At 40.5% G+C, this 21,077-nt stretch overlaps 1 protein-coding gene across 1 annotated transcript in view; it reads right to left on the minus strand.

Annotated features, from left to right (window-relative positions):
* Positions 1-21,077, minus strand: part of CSMD1 (CUB and Sushi multiple domains 1) — a 1,882,041-nt gene that overhangs the window by 81,720 nt on the left and 1,779,244 nt on the right. Inside the window, 1 exon segment of the mRNA XM_021075826.1 lies at positions 7,583-7,768. Within this exon segment, the coding sequence (XP_020931485.1) occupies positions 7,583-7,768 (186 nt within the window).

The raw sequence follows: 21,077 nt of genomic DNA on the forward strand, positions 1-21,077 counted from the left end.
AAAAAAAAAAAGATAGCTACTTATAAAAGAGCTCTATTCGGATGAAATCATCCTACAGTTTTCATAATATATCTATTTTTAAATTACATAAAATGGCTGATTTTATAATTATACAAAACGACTCTAAACCAACCCCCGGAAAGATGAAGACAGTATTTCTGTTGGAGGCATCTGCATGTCCATAGGAAGAGAATGAGAGAGGGGATCCCACACTGATCCTGCCTTTCTGACTTGGGGGATTTTCTGAACTCATTTCACTGCAAATTGCTTCAGTTCATTACCTCTCCATCCAAGCTCATAATACACGGTCTTCAAAGGGGTCGTGAAAAGTAGTGGCCTCCAGGAAGTTCCTGTCCTGAGAGGAGACTATGGTCCCACACTGAGCAGCTGTCAGGTGCCCAGAATCCAAGGAGGCCTCATCATGGAGCCGGTGGGCAAGTACCTGTCCACTCTGTGTGGGCCTAGGGGGACCCAGAGGGTGGGGCCAGGCTGGACAGAGGAAGGGTTCCTTCCTTGGGTCCCAGCAGTCTTGCCTGCTGAGACATTAACTAGCCCTTTGGTCTGGACTGTCTTTTCAAAGTGGGTTGCAGCCTGGGAAGGCAGAGATAAGTGCCCATATCTCACACATAGAGATTCTACCCCCTCCTTTTTCTGAGCTTTATTATGCTTTAAAAATGCATTGATTGGAGTTCCTGCTGGGGTTCAGTGAGTTAAGAACCCAACTAGGATGCCTGAGGATGTGGGTTTGATCCCTGGCCAGGCTCAGTGGATTAAGGATACAGTGTTGCCATGAGCTGTGGTGTTGGTTCAGGATCAGACATGGCTCTAATCCTGCATTGCTGTGGCTGTGGCTATGGCCAGCAGCTGCAGCTCAGATTCAATGCCTAGCCTCGGAACTTTCATGTATTGCAGGTGCCAGCCTTAAAAAAAGAAAAAAGAAAAAAAAAGCATTAATAGTTTGCATGATGACTGAGCATTTACTCAGGCAGGGCCCTGGACCCCCTCCTCAGCTTTGCAAACATGTTCACTGAAATGGCTCGTCAGTGCACCGTGTGGGCAAGAAGGGCCCTTCCCAGCAGCTGCAAGTGGCAGAGGGCAGATGCAGGCCCTGGGGGTCACTCATGCCCCTGGTCTCCAGCTCCTGCCTGCAGAACCATAAAAATAAAGGTGCTTCAGAGTTTGTTACAGGGACTCAAAGACAGAAAACATACGAAATGCTCAGCACTGAGCCCTGTACAGAGAGAAACTCAATAATGCAGGTATACAACTGCTCTCACACCTTTGTGGTTTAGCAATATCATTTGTGATCACCTGATGCTTGTCCAAGTGGTAAATGAAAAGAACAGCCTGAACTGTACTATGAAAATAGAAATAACTAATAAAGAAATGTAAGTATTGTAAGACCATTTTTTGAGGGATTAAGGGGTAAATATATATCCTCAACATTTATATAATATTATAAACACACATGTATGCATGTACTTATAAAATAAGTATGTGTATAATTTACTTTTATATATATGCACTCATGTACATGTGTGTGCTATACATGATTATATGGATAAATATATGGTACACAGGTGAATGCAGACACACCTGTGTCTAGATATACAATTTATGTGCAGTCTCAGTTTTTCTATGATTGGGCTGTTTAAAGGTTATACGAAGCTGTTTCCTAGGGCTTTGACTTTCTCCTTTTTTCCTGAAATGGATACACACTGCATTTAATCACCTAAAGCGCTCATGGTACCCAGTACATAGTAATTTCCTTGAGAAATTATTAATCATACACTTGCTTTTCCAATAGCGTTAACTGAAAAAGACGAAATTCCTAGCTGTGATCGTATAGTGGTTAGTACTCTGCATTGTGAAAAAGACAAAAATCCTTGATGCTGATTAGCTTTGTCATTGGAATATGACCATAATGGTTTTGGTTTCTCCTGAAGGCAGAGGACCTGATGCTTAGCTACTCATCATTGTTCGACTACTAAGCCCCGACATCCGTACCAGCAGCTCTCCTTCATTTTATTACCACACTAGCACGAGTCATATCTTCAATGGTCCAAAGCCAGTCTCAGTAAATAATTAAAATGAAAAGAAATGAACATCAAACATCTGTCTAAGAGATTTGTACAATTATGTGATGTATGCAAACTGAACACGGTTATTTATTACAATCTTCCTTTTAGTAGACCCAAGGATGACGTGAATTAATTTTATTTACTGTTTACATTTACTATTTATCAAAGTTGAAGGGTTTCTCTTGAGATTCAATTACTCAGTCTACATATTACTCAGTTGGTAAAGAAACTTATAAAATTGTGTCAGACCAATATAGGAACTGGCCTCAAGGAAATATGACTTTCAGAATTTTACAGTAACCAAATTTTCTGATTAAGAGGTAAAGTTTTATGCCTACTCTGCCCAATTTCTTTAATTTAAATTAAGTGGAAAAAAAACTTCCCCCAGATTAGATAGATTTTCCAGTTTTAAACACCAAGGAGTTTCAATAAAATATCCATTCCTTCCTTTCGTAAAGTCTAGTAAAACAATGCAGAAAATATTTGAAAGTTTGAAAAGATACTTAGAAAATGTAAGGTTTCCCTTTTATTGTAAATGTTATATTTATTTCCCCGTGTCACTAAATAAGTAGCAGTTAGTATCAAAAACGGCCTTAAAATGCAAACTGATTTTTTCCCATTTAACAATCATTTAACTGAACATATAACTTTCTTAGACTGAGAACCTCATTTGTATTTAAGAAGCAACTTTGTGCCCTAAAAAGCAAAAAAAAAAGCAATTTTGTTATTAAATGTTTTTCATTCTAACTTTAAAGTAGTTGTACAACTAGATGTGCATTTAAAACAGAAAATATCAAATATATGTACAAATTAAGCCACACTATGTGCAGTAATATAATGCTTTATATAAGCAAAGTAGTTCTATTAATATAACATTTGCCTTTTAACTGCCAAAGAATTTTAATTCCTGAGTTTTCCAGAAAATTTTAGACATAAATACACATTGTACTTGAAATCTTTTGGTTCTACTACAATCCTCAAATAAATGGTGACTCTCTCGCCTACTATCAGCTTAATACTTTTCAGAACAAAATTGCATGCTGGGTTAAAGTGGTGCCTTTTTTTTCTGTCTCTGTCCTCAGTTCTATAACATGTAAGACTTAAAAGTTAGGAGATAAATCGATTCCAAGAGGTGGAACTGCCTAGAGATTAGGAACAGGGCTCTCTCCTGGGGTTTCCTGGAACCAAACCCTGACTGGCTACTTACTAGGTCTGTGAGCTTGGCCAGCTCACCCCACCCTCCCCTGGCCACATCTAGAGGACAGGATAACACAACTGCATACCTCACAGGAAACAAAAGGGTTAATTTATGTGAAGCTTTGAGAATCCAGCCTTGAAGACAGAAGGGGTCCAAGCGGAGCCTTACACTTGCTGTCGTCCCCAAGGCTTGAACACCTAACGACCTACATAGGCATCTGACTTGAACACTCTGGGTCGGGTTCCCATGGGGACTCTCCATACAATCTGCCTTTTGGAGAAGTGAATTCAAAAGAAAGAGAGCACTACGAAGTTTATCTTAATCTTGGGAAGAGTCACACAGGGGGACTGCCACGTTTTGATCTGTGTGTGCCTGAAAGATGAGTAGGCTGCTCTGTGAGAGGACATCGCAGAAGGAGCGAGATGAACAGGATGCTAGTGCTGTGACTTGGCCTGAGCGTATGGAGGTGGCCTTAGGGGCAGGTATGCTTCCCAGGTGGGGTGAGGGGACTTGATGGGAGGAAGGTGGGACAGGAGTGACAGGGATCAGAGGTTGAGGAAGGGTGTCCAGCTCTCCCCACCACCCGTAGGAGCTGGAAGCATCTGCAGACTCACAGCTGAGTTCTGCTCATGGGAACTGAGTTCTCCCTTCTATTTGCTCTTGACCCTGATATCTGGGCATTTCTCAGAACTATGGGGCCTCTTATACTGTCTCTCCTTACACTCACCCCATGCATCATGAAATCTGTTTAGCACTTGAACTCTAGGTTTTTGGCCAGTGGAACACAGAACCTTGGGCTTGGGCAGCACTGGCAGCACAGGTGTGAACATCCTGAATGTTCACAGCCAGCCAGATTTTGCGATGCCGCAAACCTGGTACTGAACCAAACCATCACCAGGCAGCGTTACTGGTGGCAGCAGGGAACCTCCAAAAGGGCACTTTGACTGCAACAAAATGCTTCTCCAGATGTTTTATGACACGACCAATCAAATGTATCTGGTTGCACATCGTAAATTTTGGATCTCTCAATTATTTACATTTTATTAAGTCAGTAAGATGAAGAAAACAACACGTTCCCCATAGGACTGTTGGGACAGAATGTGTAACACAGACAAATGCTTAAAGGTACCATTCTAAAGAGCGGTTTTGATTATTACCATTATTTCAGCAGACCAAAGCTCCAGTCTCACAGGAGTGCTGTCTTCTCTGTAAAGGCTGACCCCCATCTAGGCCTCATGCCATCTGTCTATATCTGTTACCTCTTCCTGAAGTGCTTTCTATCAGGCCATTTGTCTAAGGTCCCTAGCATATGGTCAAGCTCCAAGGTCAGAGGCTGTGTCTCATCCACCTCACAAGCCAGGGGTCCTGACAAAGTGGGAATGAGTCAGGACAGCACCTCCTTGATAAGAGTGACTCTGTGGCTCTCGTGCCCAGAGGAGGGACCTCACACAGTTTCTCCATGGAGTGCAAGAAGTTGTCTGCTTCCCTCCTTTTGAAATGCTGTTCTCCTTTCTCTACCCCTAGCTCAGGACTTAAAAAGCTGAGCTATGCTTCTTTTCCTCATAATTCTCACATAGTTAGCACTTGCGCTGGGATTCTATGGGGCCAATCCATTTATTGGCAGATATCAACCACGTCATTGGGCGTTTGGAGTAATTGTGGATTTAAGGTGTAATTGTGCATTTAACCCAATGAAGAGAGGCCTTCACACATAAACACGGCTCATATACAGGTATTTTTAAAAGTTTGTGTGTATACTGTGAAGGCATTCAGTCCTGCACATGCTCAGGAAGAAACAAGTCAGCATTGTGGTGACAGACTGAAGGTTCATGCTCACGTCACCATCCGGTGAAGTAAGAGGCACACATGAGACACCCTCAATCACCTAATTTAACCCTTTACTGGTTCAAATCAATGCCACCGAGACTATGTGGTCTCCATTGAGCTTGGTTATCTTCAGGCAAAATGATTTCCCTAGGGCTTTAAAGAGAATGGAAGTATCCATGTCTACCTAGGCATTTTTACAAAAATTAAATATGTCCCTAGAAATATTGACAACCTAGAACAAGACTGATTGGTAGGAAACTGGAAAATTTTCTTTTAATTATGTTTCCAAATTATTGGATACATATTAAATACATTTTGAAAAAAAAACAGTGCCATTTTATCATATTCTGTTTAAGCCAAATAAAAACAGGAGTAAGAAGACAGTGTGACATTAGCAAAAGAATAGACACAGAGGTCAATGGAACTGAACAGAGAGACCAGAAACATACCCACATAAACATAGCTGATTTTTGACAACTGATCTGAAGACAATACAAATAAAAAAAAAAGACACTTTTTCAACAAATCATGCTGGAACACATGGAGATCCACATGTAAAAATAAATACAGGCACCCTTTAGAAAAATTAACTTGAAATGGACCAAACACCCCAATATATAGCATATAACCCTAGAATATAACACAGGAGAAAATCTAGGTGACCGTGGTTTGGGGGATAACTTTTAGGTAAAGATAAAAGACATGAAAAAAAGAATGATAAGCTGAACTCCATTAAAATTAAAAATTTCTGCTCTGCAAAAGAATGAGCAGACAAGCCACAGGAGGTTAGAAGAAAACATTTGCAAAAGACACATCTGATGAGGGACTATTATCCAAAATATACAAACAACTCATAAAATTCAACAATGAAAAAATGAACATCATGATTTAAAAAGCACAAAATATCTAAGGAGAAACTTCACCGAAGAAGGGGGGGGGGCAGATGGCAAATAAGCACATGAAAAGATACTCCACAGCACATGTCATCAGAGAGGTGCAAATTAAAGCAAGAAAAAACACCACACAAGTATTAGAACAGCCCAAACCCAGACAGTGACATCACCAAATGCTGGTGAAGATGTGGAGCAACAGGAACTCTCATCACTGCTGACGGGAATGCAGAACAGTGCCGCCACCTTGGACAGTGTGGTGGTTTCTTATAAAACATACTCTTATCCTATGAACCAGCAACCATGCTCCTTGATGTTTACCCCAAACACGTCATCCACACACAGATGTTTACAGCAGCTGTATTCATAACTGCCAAAACTTAGACACAACCAAGATGTCATTCAGTAGGTAAATAAATAAACTGTGGTGCATCCAGACAGTGGGATATTATTATTCAGCCAAAAAGAAATGAACTATTAAGCCATGAAAAGACTGACAAAACCTTAAATGCATGTTATTAAGTGAAAGAAGCCAATCTGAAATGGCTACTATGTGATTCCAACTCTATGAAATTCTGGAAAAGGCAAAATTATGTAAAGAGTAAAAAGATCAGTGGTTTCAAGAGTTGAGGGTGGGGGTTATCTCAACAGTGTCTTACTGACTCTCAGGAAATGCAATAATTATTTTCAAAAAGAAAAAAAATAGGTTAAAATGACAGCAAGGAAAATAAAAACTATGGAGGGAAGTTGATTATTTTTGTAAACATTTATATATGCAAAATATCAAGAAATTAATTTTATAATTAAAGACCATGAGCTCTATTGTGCAAATATCTTAAGAGGAAAAATACTGCATATGTACAAATACTATGTAGTTTTCAATTTTTAGAAACAAGGTGTTAGATTATTTCCAATTTAGACTCATACTCATTTTATATAGCTGCAGTGAAAATCTTGGTATAGATTGTATGTGAGGACATGTATGTGTGTGTGAATTTTTGTTCTCTTTGGCTTTGTGTTATGGATTTATTATTTTTTAAGACTAGAGTTTTAGAATGAACACTTTGGGACATACTATTACATACTATAAATAGCTTTCCAGAAAACTTACCTGACTTGACAAATCTGCAACTTATTTATGAGCATCAAGGCATTGTGCAGAGTGCATGATGTACAATAGACCAGGCACTGCCTTGAACCTCATGGGACTTACAGTGAGACAAGAGACGCAGAGAAAGCCGGGTTGAATTACATTTTAATATTTTGTGTAGAGTGTTTAACATCTTGATATCCTCTTGACTACACATCAAGTTGAAAATGGCAGCACTGTCAGGATTGCTATATAAATTACATGGTCTGGGTATTGATGGAACCAACAAGGTTCCACATGATCAACCCTCAAGAGTGCAGAGCTCCATGTTAAAAGGTTGAGTGGCTCAATTTGGAACAAACAAATGGGTGGTAATCTTGCCACAAGACAAGAGTGCTGTGGGAGCGGATCTCGCACTCTGGAGCCTGGAGTTCTCGCCAGGGTGTTCTGCCTCCCCCTTAAATCTGCAAAGATGGCCAGGTGTCAGAACACTTACGTTTACACATGGGGGGCCTCCCTCTGTTACTCCACAATCCATCTTCTTGACACACGACTGTGGCTTGTTGACCAGCTTCCAGCTTAAAGCCCTCGTTACATTCATATGTCACTTTACTGCCCAAAGAGAACTCATTACCAGTAAACGAGCCATTTCCTGGGGACTCTGGGATGCCACAGGACACAGCTGAAAGAAATGAAACAGTCCAGTGTTACTCTCACAAGACTCCAGGGCATTTCCTTCTTTTCCTTTCTGTTTTTCATCTCAAAGATCTATAAAAACAGTTAGATAGTTGGACTTCTAATGTATGAAATAAATATACCTATTTTCATATTTTTAAGAATCTTAAGAGTTAATGCAAAACAATGGAAACCTGGTTAGAAAACAGTATCTTTAAATCTGTTATTCTGGAAGCTATGTCTGACTGCTGTCACGGTTTAATCACACAGATGTACTGTATTAGATGGCCATGCTGTCATGCATTCTACTTCGTTTAACACAGGAAAGAATGCATAGAATATATTTTTACCATCACAAACTTACCACCAGGTTGACTTCTTGGTTTTGAGACTGCATAGGAATCAGTAAGAAATTGCCCACCTCAGGTAGCAAAACTTCCCCCAGCTAACATCTTACCCCAAACTCATCAACAACTCATTTTCCTTAAAGTGCCAGAAAATTCTGTTAAAAAGCAAATAAGACCTTTAGCTAAGAGCACTGATGCATCCATAGCCCATAAAATGCATCAGTTTATAAATTATTTGTTAGAAAGAAGGGTCTGCATAACTAAGATACTGGAGAGATTAAGGTGAGCTCTTCGAAGAGGATCCTCAGTCCTGTGGGGGTACACAGGTCAGCTTTTGTGTGAGGGGCAGCAGGAAAGCGGTGCAAAAGAGGAAGTAATATTTAAAAAGGAGTAAGATGGAGGGAGAATTCAACATAAGCACTTTCTTCTTAAATTTACTAGATTGATCCAGACTTATCTATGAGGAGAATGACAATAAATCTCAAATTAAATGACTATAATACAAGAAAAAGAAAGCATAAAAGTGAAGTGATGAGAGTAATTCCTAACAATATACACCTAATTCAGGGGCACTTGGCAAAGGAAAACTCTGCAAAAAATTAATTAAGGTCCTCTTTTACTAACCAAAATCTAAAATGCTATGGATTTTAAATTTAGATCATTTAAAATGTTTCCTGCACAGACTGCAATGAGAATACACACCTAGTATGAAAGCTGGAAGGACCGGTCAAAAGAGTTTACTATAAACTTTCAATATTATAGGAAAGGAAGAGGGTCAGAAAGATAAAAAGACGTGTCTGGGTTAGCACAGTGACTTTGTTTAAAACCTGGGGCCAGAGAACAGATCTGGTTTCTGAATGAGACCACCTTCTGCTCTATAAGAGACTAGCCCACCTGTAGTTTAGTGTGAGTTTTTAGTTTTGTCTTCGCTATTTTTTCCTTATCAAAATTTAATAAACACAACGGGAAATTATCAGAGGAATGAAGAAAATACAAATGCTGACAAAAATCAAAGTTCTGGAAGGTTCCATCATGGAGCAGCGGGAACAAATCCGACTAGGAACCATGAAGTTGCGGGATCGATCCCCGGCCTTGCTCAGTGGGTTAAGGATCTGGAGTTGTCGTGAGCTGTGGTGTAGGTCACAGATGCGGCTGGGATCTGGAGTTGCTGTGACTGTGGCGTAGGCCAGTGGCTACAGCTCTGATTGGACCCCTAGCCTAGGAACCTCCATATGCTGAGGGTGTGGCCCTAGAAAGAGAAAAAGACAAAAAAAAAAAAAAAAATCAAACTTCTGGAAAATCCAAGCTCTAAATTTCTCTTTTGCTTAAATTTATCATCAGCTATTTCAACCATCTAAAAAAATATATAAGAAAAATTTGTAGCTGATGGAAAACAAAAAACATAGACACAGACTTCACCATTTTCAATGATGTATTGAAAATAATTAAATTATAACCTTTGGCGTTCCAAAGCCATTGTTTTGTCAAGACAATATATCTATGGGAAGGATGCTAAGTATTCTGCAAAATGTTCAACTTAATTTACTGAATGTAGTAAATGTCCCTGAGGATCAAGATCTCAGAGTACTGCCAGTATCTTGTTTCCTCACCATTTTCTCTAAGATTTCTCTCAAATAATCATCTATTCATTCTCACAAACCTTCATTTCTCTGAACTCACTGAAGTGTGTCCAGGGTCCTGCTTCTTTATAATTCTCATTTGGGGTGAACATCGAATGAAATGGTATTTCCCTGGCAGGTTAAATGGGGAAGACGACATTCTACAAACACACATGGATTCATACCCGGAGGTCAAAACAGAAAAGTCTTGTAACTACTCCTCTTAAATCTGGAAGCTTATTTCAGAAGTGAACCCTGATTCCAAGGGCTTACAAAGACCCACTTCATGTTGTCTGATCAAAAACTGAGGATCTTTTTTTGTCTGTGAGCTGTAGGTTTTAGACCCTGGAGTGTCTTAACATCAGGCTATCTGGCAGAGCCCAAAATAGAGGTTGACACTCTATTAAAAATGGAATTCTTACACTTCTGATTCAATGAAGAATAGATGGGACAATTCTCATAGCCTCATACATTCAGCCTTATGGGATGAAGGCAGTTCTCTGCTAAAATCTACTATTCATTCACCTATTCATTCATTCCAGAAATTTTGCATGGTAACCACGTGACACATATCCCAGAGACCGCTTTTTAAACATCAGTTAGTTAAATGTATGTAATTTTCAAAAGCTGGAGAATTCTCTTCCTTTTGGTGTAGCTAAAGGGAGTAAAATTTCTTGTGTCTTTGTTTGTCTTGTTTTTTATTGTACTAACATAGCATTATATTGCCCTGTAACCCAGACCCATGATCACATACTCAAATGAAATGTCTCTTCTGTTTAAGAGCACAGGCTTTAAAGTCAGACTCAGAAACAGTTCTTGCCTCTGGTGCTTGCCAGCTCTGTGACTTGAGTTACTTAATGACTGTAGTCTCACTGCACTCAGATTAACAATACTCAGTAATTGTGAAAACTGTGTGAAATAATGGGTACAAAACCATCAGCACTGTATTAACACAATGCGGGCACTTAATAAATGACAAAATACTACTTTTACATGCATGTGTCTACACACACACTTATGTACTTAGTTCTTTTGTAAATAAACATAAATTTCAAGTATTATCTGTCTGTAATCTATTTGTTAAAAAGTAAAGAGTAAACTAGAAGGAAGCTGGCTTATTTCTCTTACATGTCTCATGAGAGATGTAACATTGTGGTTTCAATAAGTGGAAGAGATGCTCCAATTTCCAGTGTTGCAAACTCCTTTAATAGTATGAAATCCACATGGGACTTTTATCATTTCATATTTAAGGCCATACAAAGAGCAATTTTTCTTGTCTCTGCAAGTGCTCTGCTGCTTTCTTCTTTCAAACACTTGTTCTGTCACTTGCAATGGCTCCTTCTTTTTGTTGCCGCTCAAGCTTCAACATCTCACCACTCACTTTGCGATGATTTTTGTGTTTGTTTTTTGTTTTCCCTCGAGAAAGCTCATTGGTTCCTGGCATGGACTATTGCCTTAGGCTTGTGGCTCTCAGGTCTTGACATCTACTCAATTCACCCTGTTATCACCAGCTGCCTACTGAATTTCCACAGAGTCAAGCTTTGGGTTCTGAGGTGCCCAAGCCATTCTACCACCTTCTCTCCATCTTTCAAAGTTTTCATGTATGTATTCTATATAATGTCTAGGGATGTTGGTTGTACTTAGGAGGTGGAATAGAGAAAAATATATTGACTCCATGTTCATAGAAGTGAAAGTCAGAACATCCTTTTAGGAATGATTCTGAGAATGAACAAGAAAGGGTTCTATGATAGATTGGTGATGTCTGTCACAGTGAAGAATTTTAGAATTGGGCACCATGTTTTGGAATAGCCAAAATTTACCATCTTCTCCATTTACACATACACATCTTACCTGTAATGGGTACCCATATTCCTAATGGCAAGAAAATCCTTACAGGGTAGAGCATGTTATAAATATTTTCACCCATTCCACTATCTTAAACATCACAGTACTCCATAAGTATGTTATTTTTTTTTTGAGGAAATGAGATAAAATTATATCATAAAAGGTAGCAATTTAAAGTTTTTTGAGAATTATCATGACACTTAATTTCAGTATTTACTTAGATTTGTTCTATGTAAATTTTAATTTATTTAGTTCACAATTTGAACAACAAAGGAAATATTTCACCTTAAGCTGATAAACTTTAATAATATATTTTAATTTTTAATACTTTAATAGCTGTATTATTGTGATGAAAAAATTATAAATCTAAATGTATGGTCTGGAACTCCATCTGAAATTTTTTTGTTTTTAAGAAATGCCATCTTCTATGCATTTAAATTAAAATTAACCCAGACTTTGGAATGGTTTCTAATGAGACAACACTAAGGGAAATGGAAATCTTCCAAATTATTGATTTCAAGCACACTGATTCCATTCCACATGCTATCATTTTCCAGTCCCTTTGATTTGGGTAAACTGAGATGCATAAATCTAGCCCTATGTGATGCAAATTACATAATGCAAAAATTGACTATTTTTCTCATAATCATGTCTATGAAATGATGTGTTTGGTATTGTGTCTAACAAAATCTACATGCATTTTCTCAGTTAATTTTCTTGGGTCTCCAATTAGGAAAAGGAAAGTATGAATCAAAGAACTTAAGTCATTTTCTTAAATTCACACAGTTAATAAGCAATGGAACCAAATTCAAATCCTAATAAATATATCACAACCAATACACTATCTACAACCAAAGATCATTGGGGTAGAGATTTTTGGGAGTACTTTCCAAGTTTAGAATCCTATGATTCTATTTAATTACGTCCAAGAAAAACATTATTGATATTGCCTTTTGGAAAGTACCCAAAGGAGAAAAAAAAGGATTTACTATGACTTAGGAAGAAAATTGATTACATTGATACTTAGAAAACAGAATTAACTTTCTCATGATAAAATTGATAGATCTTGTGAAATTTGTAGGGTTATATTTTATTAATTTTTTTTCTTTGCTTTTTAGGGCCGAACCCGTGGCATGTGGAGGTTCCCAGGCTAGGGGTCAAACCAGAGCTGTAGCTGCCTGCCGACACCACAGCCACAGCAATGTGAGACCTGGCCATGTCTGCAACCTACACCACAGCTCACAGCAACACTGGATCCTTAACCCACTGAGCAAGGCCAGGGATTGAACCTGTGTCCTCATGGATACTACTTGGGTTTGTTAACCACTGAGCCATGACAGGAACTCCTAATATGATTTTTAATTGGAATTTAACTGGAAACTCCTTTTGTTAATTTTGGAAAAGATGGAAATAGATTTCAGGTCACTTGACATATTGGTTCATATCCTTTCCAATCCAACATGCACAGAAATAAATACAAAGCAGGAACAGGAAGGAGGAAGGAAAAGGAGATAGTTGATAGTTTTTTGTTCAATCATTAGTGATTCTTTTTTCTAAAATAAGAATTTACTGACAATAATTTAATTCTAACATAAATAGTGGAAAATATTCCTCAGGTATACAGGCACAAAATTTTTGTTTTTTCCCATTTTGAGCAGGACCTCAGTTACACAGTTGATATGAAATAGAGTGAATTACTCACTTAATGTCAATATTTCCTGAACATGGTAGGTGTTCAGCATAACTGGCCAGAGTCACACTTCTATTACACATGAAGAAGATCCCCTAAGAGCCTGAGGTAGCATCTGTGTTATAGTACAAGGCTCCCTGCTGATGCAAATCCTGAGTCAGTGTGAATACTGATACCAATGGTTCCTGCAGCCATGAATTCTTGCTTTTAAGTTCAGCCAATATCTTAACATTATATTAATATTTTAGTATTAATTATTAAAGTATTTTCATATGTAAGATGAAGAAGCTCAAGTAGGTTGTCTCCACAGTCTTGCCTCGAAATGCTCCTAACTCTACCCCAAGTCTCCTCATCACAAGGGAAGCATATGTGTCTTCCTATCATCCACTTCCTCCCTCTGCCTGGTACAGCGTGTTCTCTAAACCATCACAGCATGAGGATGGCTGGTGGATGTGCAGGGGAAGCCTAGCTCCTTCTTACAATGTTCTGAATGTGCTGAATGTGTGTGGTGTTAGCCAAGCATGCTACAGCAGCAAGCATGTTTTCTGATTCCCAGATGCCATTATTTATTCTTAAATGTCAACATAAAATTACTTTGGACAACAAACATTTTAAAACCATAGGTAAATGTTTGCATAGCAGTTAACAGTGTTTAACTTTGTACAAGGGTCCAGTTCTGCCATTTTAGATCCCATGAGTAAAACTGAGTTTTTATTTGGCTGACATCTTTAAGATGCAGGCATTCCATGAAGCACTCAAGCAGACACAAGGTGACATTTTCATCATAGGTCTAGTAAGCACCTGCAGTAAAAGTGGCACTGAATATGTTATGGCTACATATATCCTATTGGTTTTGCTTCTCTGGAGAACCGTAGGGAAAATAAGCACTAGAAATGTCATGCAATTTGCCCAAATTCTTACAACTAGTAAACAGCTATGTCTGGGGGCCTATCTCAGGGTATCTGAGGCCAAGGAGGCATCTCAGCTACTGTCCTGTATTGTCCCAAGATGTCATCTGCTATACTCAGGGTATTTACATCTTTCCATTTCCAATGCCCAATCAACATCAATAAATAGATGGGCAAATAAATAGGCTAGAAAGACATTTTCAAAATACGATTCTGAAAATACAAAGGCCACGTGGAATTTGAGCATCACTGGACCTTCCTTCCCCCTGCTTTTTATTTCCATTGTCTTCTCTAATTTCCCAAACGCTAAGCAACATCTTAGGTGATGCTGAACCAGCATCCAACACACTGTTAATACTGGGCTGAGGCTGAGGCAGGAAATAATAGTCAGAGAGAAGGTAAAGGGCTGGAATCACCTCTAGGCCAGCAGGACTTCGCAAGTCACACTGTTTTTATTTTATGGGGACAGATGTGATGTCAGACACTTTAAAAAGAGCATTTACCAGCATGAGAAACAGCCTCCCATTTGTCTGGAGGGCTAAAGGAGAGTGCTTCTGAAAATGCAGGCAGACAGAGGGAAGGAATGGCTCATATGTTCAGACATTAACACAAACAGGTGGGCAATGCAAACACACAGGCGGTTCTGAAACAGAAAATGCAGGAAAACAGGACTCAGCCGAGAAGCACCTTTAGCTGTTCTAAACTTCTTTAGCATGTCATCACCAAAGGAAGGAGAAACACCAAACCAAACAAACATTTGATCATCTGAAAAGAACAGAAGAGCTATGGAAAGGAAGAGACCAGCAGGCTGTGGAAGGACTGATGCTGAGCGCGGGCTCTGACCCAGCCAACGCGGCCACTTAAATGTATACTTGGGGGCAAACCCGCTGCCTAAGCAAGGCTGTAAACAGTGGCTGAATCCCACCCCTCTGCTTTGGCGAGTCCAGGAAGTCGTAGGAAGGCACGGGGCAAGTGTTAAAACAAAAAAGAAGGTGTTTCTTAGGAATATCAAAGTTTCATTCAGTAAAAAGCAAGAGCCTGGGGACAGAAGCTGGAGGAAAGTAGGGGACATTTATGTGTGTGACATACTAGCCCTGACTCAGCTGCCTCTGGTCACTGTCTCTCAGAGATGGATCATCCTGCGGGGACTTGGTTGTCACCAATGTTCCAGGGCCCGAATCTCAAGGTCTATGTTATCTAACTGGGTGGTGGACAGGGCTCTGCTCTGTAAACCCATCAAACCATCACATACACTGGCTCTGAGCAGGGACAGTTACTTAACCTGTCTCAGCTCAGCCTTGCTGCCTGCAACATAAGAACAGGAAAAGCCCTGGAACATGGTGCTGGCCGCGAGGCCCAAGGAAGAGGCAGACTGAGCACAATGCCAATGGACACATCGTGGGCTTTGGAGAGACAGGGAGCCAGAGAGAAGATCAGGTTACTAAGTGGAAAGGTGGACCATTAAATGTGTTTTTACAAAATGAACTTTAGGGTCTAATAACTTCTCAAAACTGCTGACTGAAATTTTGGCTGCATTTTACTGAGAAAAAAAAAATTAACACCACAGAAAATTAAAAGAAATAACACACATGTTGCAACTATAAAAAGTTGTTAAGAATGAAGACAGAACTAAGAAAATGAGGCAATTTCACTGTAATAAATAACATAAAATATGTTGCGACTTCCATTTTCCCCTGTATACATCCAGAAAGAAAGTCTCATGACCTTCTGTCACTAATTTCTCCATTTTTTTACAATTTGCAAAATCTCCGGCCTCAAGATCCAAACCTGCTACGTGTGTCTTCCTGATTCACTCCCTCTGGTGTGCGCCTCTTTTTGCCTTTTCTTAAAAATGTGAAAATCTCTTTAACTAATTTGTTCTTTTCTTTCCAACTCCATGAACTTCAAAAGTCTCTCACTTTGCCGCCCACTATAATGCTTACTTTCTTTTTATAGAAAACTGTAAGACCCTTATGGACTCTTCAGGAGTTTCAAGACTCACAACAAGAAATCCTCACTGTTTTTTTGGTTTTTGCTTTTTTTTTTTTTTTTTTTTTTTTTTTTGTCTTTTTAGGGCTGCACCTGAGGCATATGTAAGTACCCAGGCTAGGGGTCAAATCGGAGCTGTAGCTGCTGGCCTATCCCACAGCCATAGCAACTTGGGATCTGAGCTGCGTCTTCGACCTACACCACAGCTCACAGCAACGCTGGATTCCCGACCCATTGAGTGGGCCAGGGATCAAACCCACATCCTCATGGATATTAGTCAGGTTCATTCCCACTGAGCCATGACAGGAACTCCAGGAAATCCTCACTGTTGAGGTCATGGAAATGACAGCTCGGCCTGTCCCATTTCAAGTCCCACTGATGATAAACAGTGCTGGTTCATTAGGATAAACATATATATGTATGTATTTAGTATCCTACTTAAAGATCAGTAAAATATATTTCTAACATAAATTTCTAAAAATAAAAGCTCAACCCATGTGCACAACAGTAATCTTCAACCTGAAATGGTATTACTTTTCAATAATTCAAATTAAAAATTAAAAACAACAATAACAGGATGGAATGCCCATTCCCCATTTGAGTAGATACATCTTTCTGGAGAATGAATGTGTACATTGACCATCATGTGTCAAGGACACTTCAGGGACAAATGCAGATGATGTCAGACAGTCCATCCTAAATCTACTCCATGGAGCTCGCTGCAACTATGTTATTTCACGTATTTATAATTTGATTGTCAAACATGCCTGATTACAGAGGCAACATCTAACTCAAAATTGTGTATACCAGGGAGTTTCCATAGTGACTCAATGGAAACAAATCTGACTAGCATCCATGAGGACGCAGGTTTGATCCCTGGCCTTGCTCAGCAGGTTAAGGATCTGGCATTAATATGAGCTGTGGTGTAGGTCATAGACGTGGCTCGGATCAGGCATTGCTGTGGCTGTGGCGTAGGCCAGCAGCTGTAGTTCCGATTCGACCCCTAGCCTGGGAATGTTCTTATGCCATGAGTGCAGCCCTAAGAAAGAAAGAAAGAAAGAAAGAAAGAAAGAAAGAAAGAAAGAAAGAAAGAAAGAAAGAAATTGTGTATGCTATGACCAAGGCAGGGGTTTCCTGGTGTCCCTTTAGTTGATAGTTTTTGATTTCCTTCACATGACATGTGGAAGTCACTATTTCGAAAAATGAAGTGCTCATGTATGCTTCACTGATTAACAAAAAATAGGCCTAGCACACTATTCTCAAGACGAAGCATTCCATATCCCATGCTCTTAGCAATTATTGTTAAAATAAAATAATCACTGGAAACTTGCAGAGGGAGTGAACCACCCAGAGTCAAAATTCCAGTGTGTCTAAGATCAATCCTTTGCAATTTGAAGTCTGCACAACTAAGATCAATTTTCTTGAGGCCATGTCTGTGCAAATCCAAACAGTAGGGGTGAAAAGGTTTGTTTTCAAGGTTTTACATGGTGGAGTCAAATTTAATGATGTCCTTTATTAATCTCACCAAACTAGGAATATGGAACCAAAGACTATATCAAACTAATCCACAAAACAAACACCCTGCAATAAAACCAACAATAGAGATTTTGACAGTTAATTATAACTGTCTGAAAAGCAGAGCTAAGAACAAGCCTCAACTTTAGAAAACACAGTCACAGGATAAATGGATATGCCAAGAGTTTGTTCTTTTAAGGAAAAATACATTAACATGGACTAGAAAGTGGTCACTGAACCTTCTTTGCCACAGTCAAAATGCTTTAGAAAATTCAGTTCTTGGGAGTGGGTATTTATGTGCATGCATGCCCAGGATTTTTTCAGCCTAAGTTGCAAACTTATTGAAACAGCCTCAGATGTTTCATGTCTGTATCTCATGGGAACAGTGTCTTAGTTTTGACTGGGATCAGAAAGGCAGATGTGGCAGAGAAGGGATGCCAGAAATCTGACCTTTTACTTGTACTTGTAGCAAAAGCCTGTGCAGCTTCAATGCACAGAATCCCATTCCTCACCACAACCTGCTGGAAAGCTGAGCTGAGCACCAGCTCTGTTGCTTATTTTTAAGATTATAAAAAAGGGCATAGAGGGTGGGTTGATAGGACTCAGTTCCTGGGGAAACTTGCAGAGCTGGGGGCTGAGGCCCACAGTGCTGAGAGGGAAAGGGGTGAGATACCTTCCAGAGCAGAGAGGGGCCTACAGCAGAGCCCACACCTGGGACCTGGAACAGCAGCGAATCGTGGTCTCATGTTCTCAAGGCCAGAAGCTAGAGATCAAGGTGTTGGCAGGGGGGTCCTTCAAAGGGGCTTGAGAAGATTGTTCCAGCCCTCTGTCCTTAGCTTGGTGATGGTCTTCACCCCATGTCTGTATGCCTTTTGCCTTCCGGGTCCCAGTTTCCTCCTCTTACCACCACAGCTGTTACTTTGGAGGGGGGTCCACCTTAATGACCTCTTTAACCTGGTAACCTCTGTAAAGGCCCTTCATCCACATACAGTCACCTTCTGGGGTCCTAGGGATTAGGACTTCAACAGAGCTTTTTGAGGGAGGCACAGTTCAGCCCATAAACCATGGAGCAGTCAGACACCCCTGAATTTTATAGTGCCTGGGGTCACACACTTAATCTCAGGGCTCTCCAGGTCTGTGCCCTGTGCACAGGCCCGTTCTGATTTTGGAGACTATTTCTGTAACACTAGTGCTATTGCATTTGAAAGCTGAAGTTGGCATCTCCGCTGGCCTAATTTCAAGCCATCTTTCTTTGACACCATTTATGTTAGAAATGTTGTTAAGGAAGGCAGTTGATGAGAGAGTGCAGCCATATTCATAAGGTCGAATTGTTGACAAGTATGGTCCAGGCACCAGGTCAGATGCTGGGATTCACAAATTAGACAAAATCTCCCTCTTGAAGAATGGGGATTTTTTTTAACACATGCTCTGCAGGCACCTGCCCCAAGTGTACCTGGGGTGCTTGGCAAACTGCAGATTCTAGCTCCTTGGGACCTGCTGAAAGAGCTTGGGGGTAGGGGATTAGTTAGGGGTCTACTCATTCAGTAATCCTCCAGAGGGTTCTTGTGAACTTGCAGGGTGGAAGACCGCTGGTCCTGGAGAAGATGGCAGACACACAGGACAGAAGGAAGTGTAAGTGTGGCCCAAGGGGGTGCTATGGGACCCAGGGGAGGGCACCCCAGTCCTCCAGAGGCAGATGAGCTCAGGGAGTTGATGGGAAGCAATGGAAAGGTTGGGTAACAGTCCTGCACACTGATCAAGCATACTGCAGGCAGGGGACACGCCATGCCAAAGGGCACATCTGCCTTCTCGGGTGTGTTTATGTCGATGAGAACACCCTGCCCTTGCCTTCCAAGCTCGGAGCCCATCACAACTTCTCCCTTGAAGGTCCCTCTGACACCCTCCTAGGTGCTGCCCTGTGACGTCCCAGCACTTACTGGCCCTTTTTCGAGGCTGTTGACTTGCCTTGGATGTCTCAGCCATCTGTACTTGAATTTTCCAAAGTCAGTGGCTTGGGTCCCCTGCACCTCATCTCTGCCCCACTGCACAGCCACTCTACCCCCTTGTCACTTGCCTGGCTCATGTCCTCCTTGCCAGGGCCTGGCTTTCCAAATTGCCCACCTCCCAAGAAGAGCTTACCACCACCGTGGCTCTTGGATGAAAGATTCCACCTATGCCTTAAACCTCACATCTTCCCCGCTCTTCACTTGTCACTGACAGAAGCTTCACTTCAAGTCACACATGCTGGCCTGAAGGTCCTGTGTTGACTCTTCCCTCCCTGGCCTGGCTGACGGATGGTCCTCCTCTTCCCCAGTGAGGCCCCAGAGGAGCAGGGAAACAAGTGGCCCTCCCCAGGCTCCTTTGAAACGTGAGAACTCCATGTCAGAGAGAACTCCGCATCAGGCTCCTTCCTCTAATTAGGCATTAAAAGGTGATCCCTTCCTGTAGGGATTTCCTTACTGCACTACACACAGTTCAGCTCTACTAGCTACTCTTTCTTGTTTTTTTCTTTTTCTTTTTGGCCTCACATGTGGCAATGCCAGATCCTTAACCCATTACGATGGACCAGGAATCGAACCTGAACCTCTGCAGCGACCCCAGTTGCCACAGAGACAAGGTCGCATCATTAACCTGCTCCACCACAGTGGGGTCTCCTCTACCAGCTACTTTTATGGATAGGAATCTGGATTCTGTTAGAAAAAAAAAAAATGATGATTTGGTATACTCTAGGTCAAGGGCTTCATATCACTACTGCTATTATACAAAATCACCCTTCCTGTACCTCTCCACCCACTACTGCTTTGATTATTAACCACCTTCCAGACACTGATGGAAAACACGGAGCTTTCTGATCCCCAGGGCACACCAAGCATGGACAGAGAAAATGCATTATCTAATGTGGTAAATAAATGTGCTGGATTTTAGTACAGGATAGAGGAAAATTATACATCTTCCATGATATGTTTGAGATATAATTTGCAAACTATAGGAAATAACTGATATTGGCTGAATTTCACTTGCGTTATGGTCTGATCCTGGCACATATTTAGGTCAGAGGTCAGTAGACTGTGGTCCCGCACAGCAGAACAGGCCTGCGGCTAGTTTCTGTTACAGCTTGCCAGCTAAAATTGCCTTTTACATTTTGAAAGGATTGTGAAACACCTTTAAATGAAGAATATGTAACAGTGAACGTCGATGACTCATGAAGACTAAAGTATGGACTACCTGGCCCTTTACAGAAAATGTTTCCTGGTGTCTCAGTTTGAGAAACAAGCGAAAGCTATTCCCAGCTTTGTTTCTTAAATATTACTGAGGTTAACCAGACCTTTGTAAAATCTCTGCTTGAAAGCTTGTCAACAAGTACTTCCGGGGGAGATACTCACCAATGCAAATGTGTTTCTAT

The sequence above is a fragment of the Sus scrofa genome, chromosome 15, assembly GCF_000003025.6.
Source record: "Sus scrofa isolate TJ Tabasco breed Duroc chromosome 15, Sscrofa11.1, whole genome shotgun sequence".
NCBI classification, from domain to species: Eukaryota; Metazoa; Chordata; class Mammalia; order Artiodactyla; family Suidae; genus Sus; species Sus scrofa.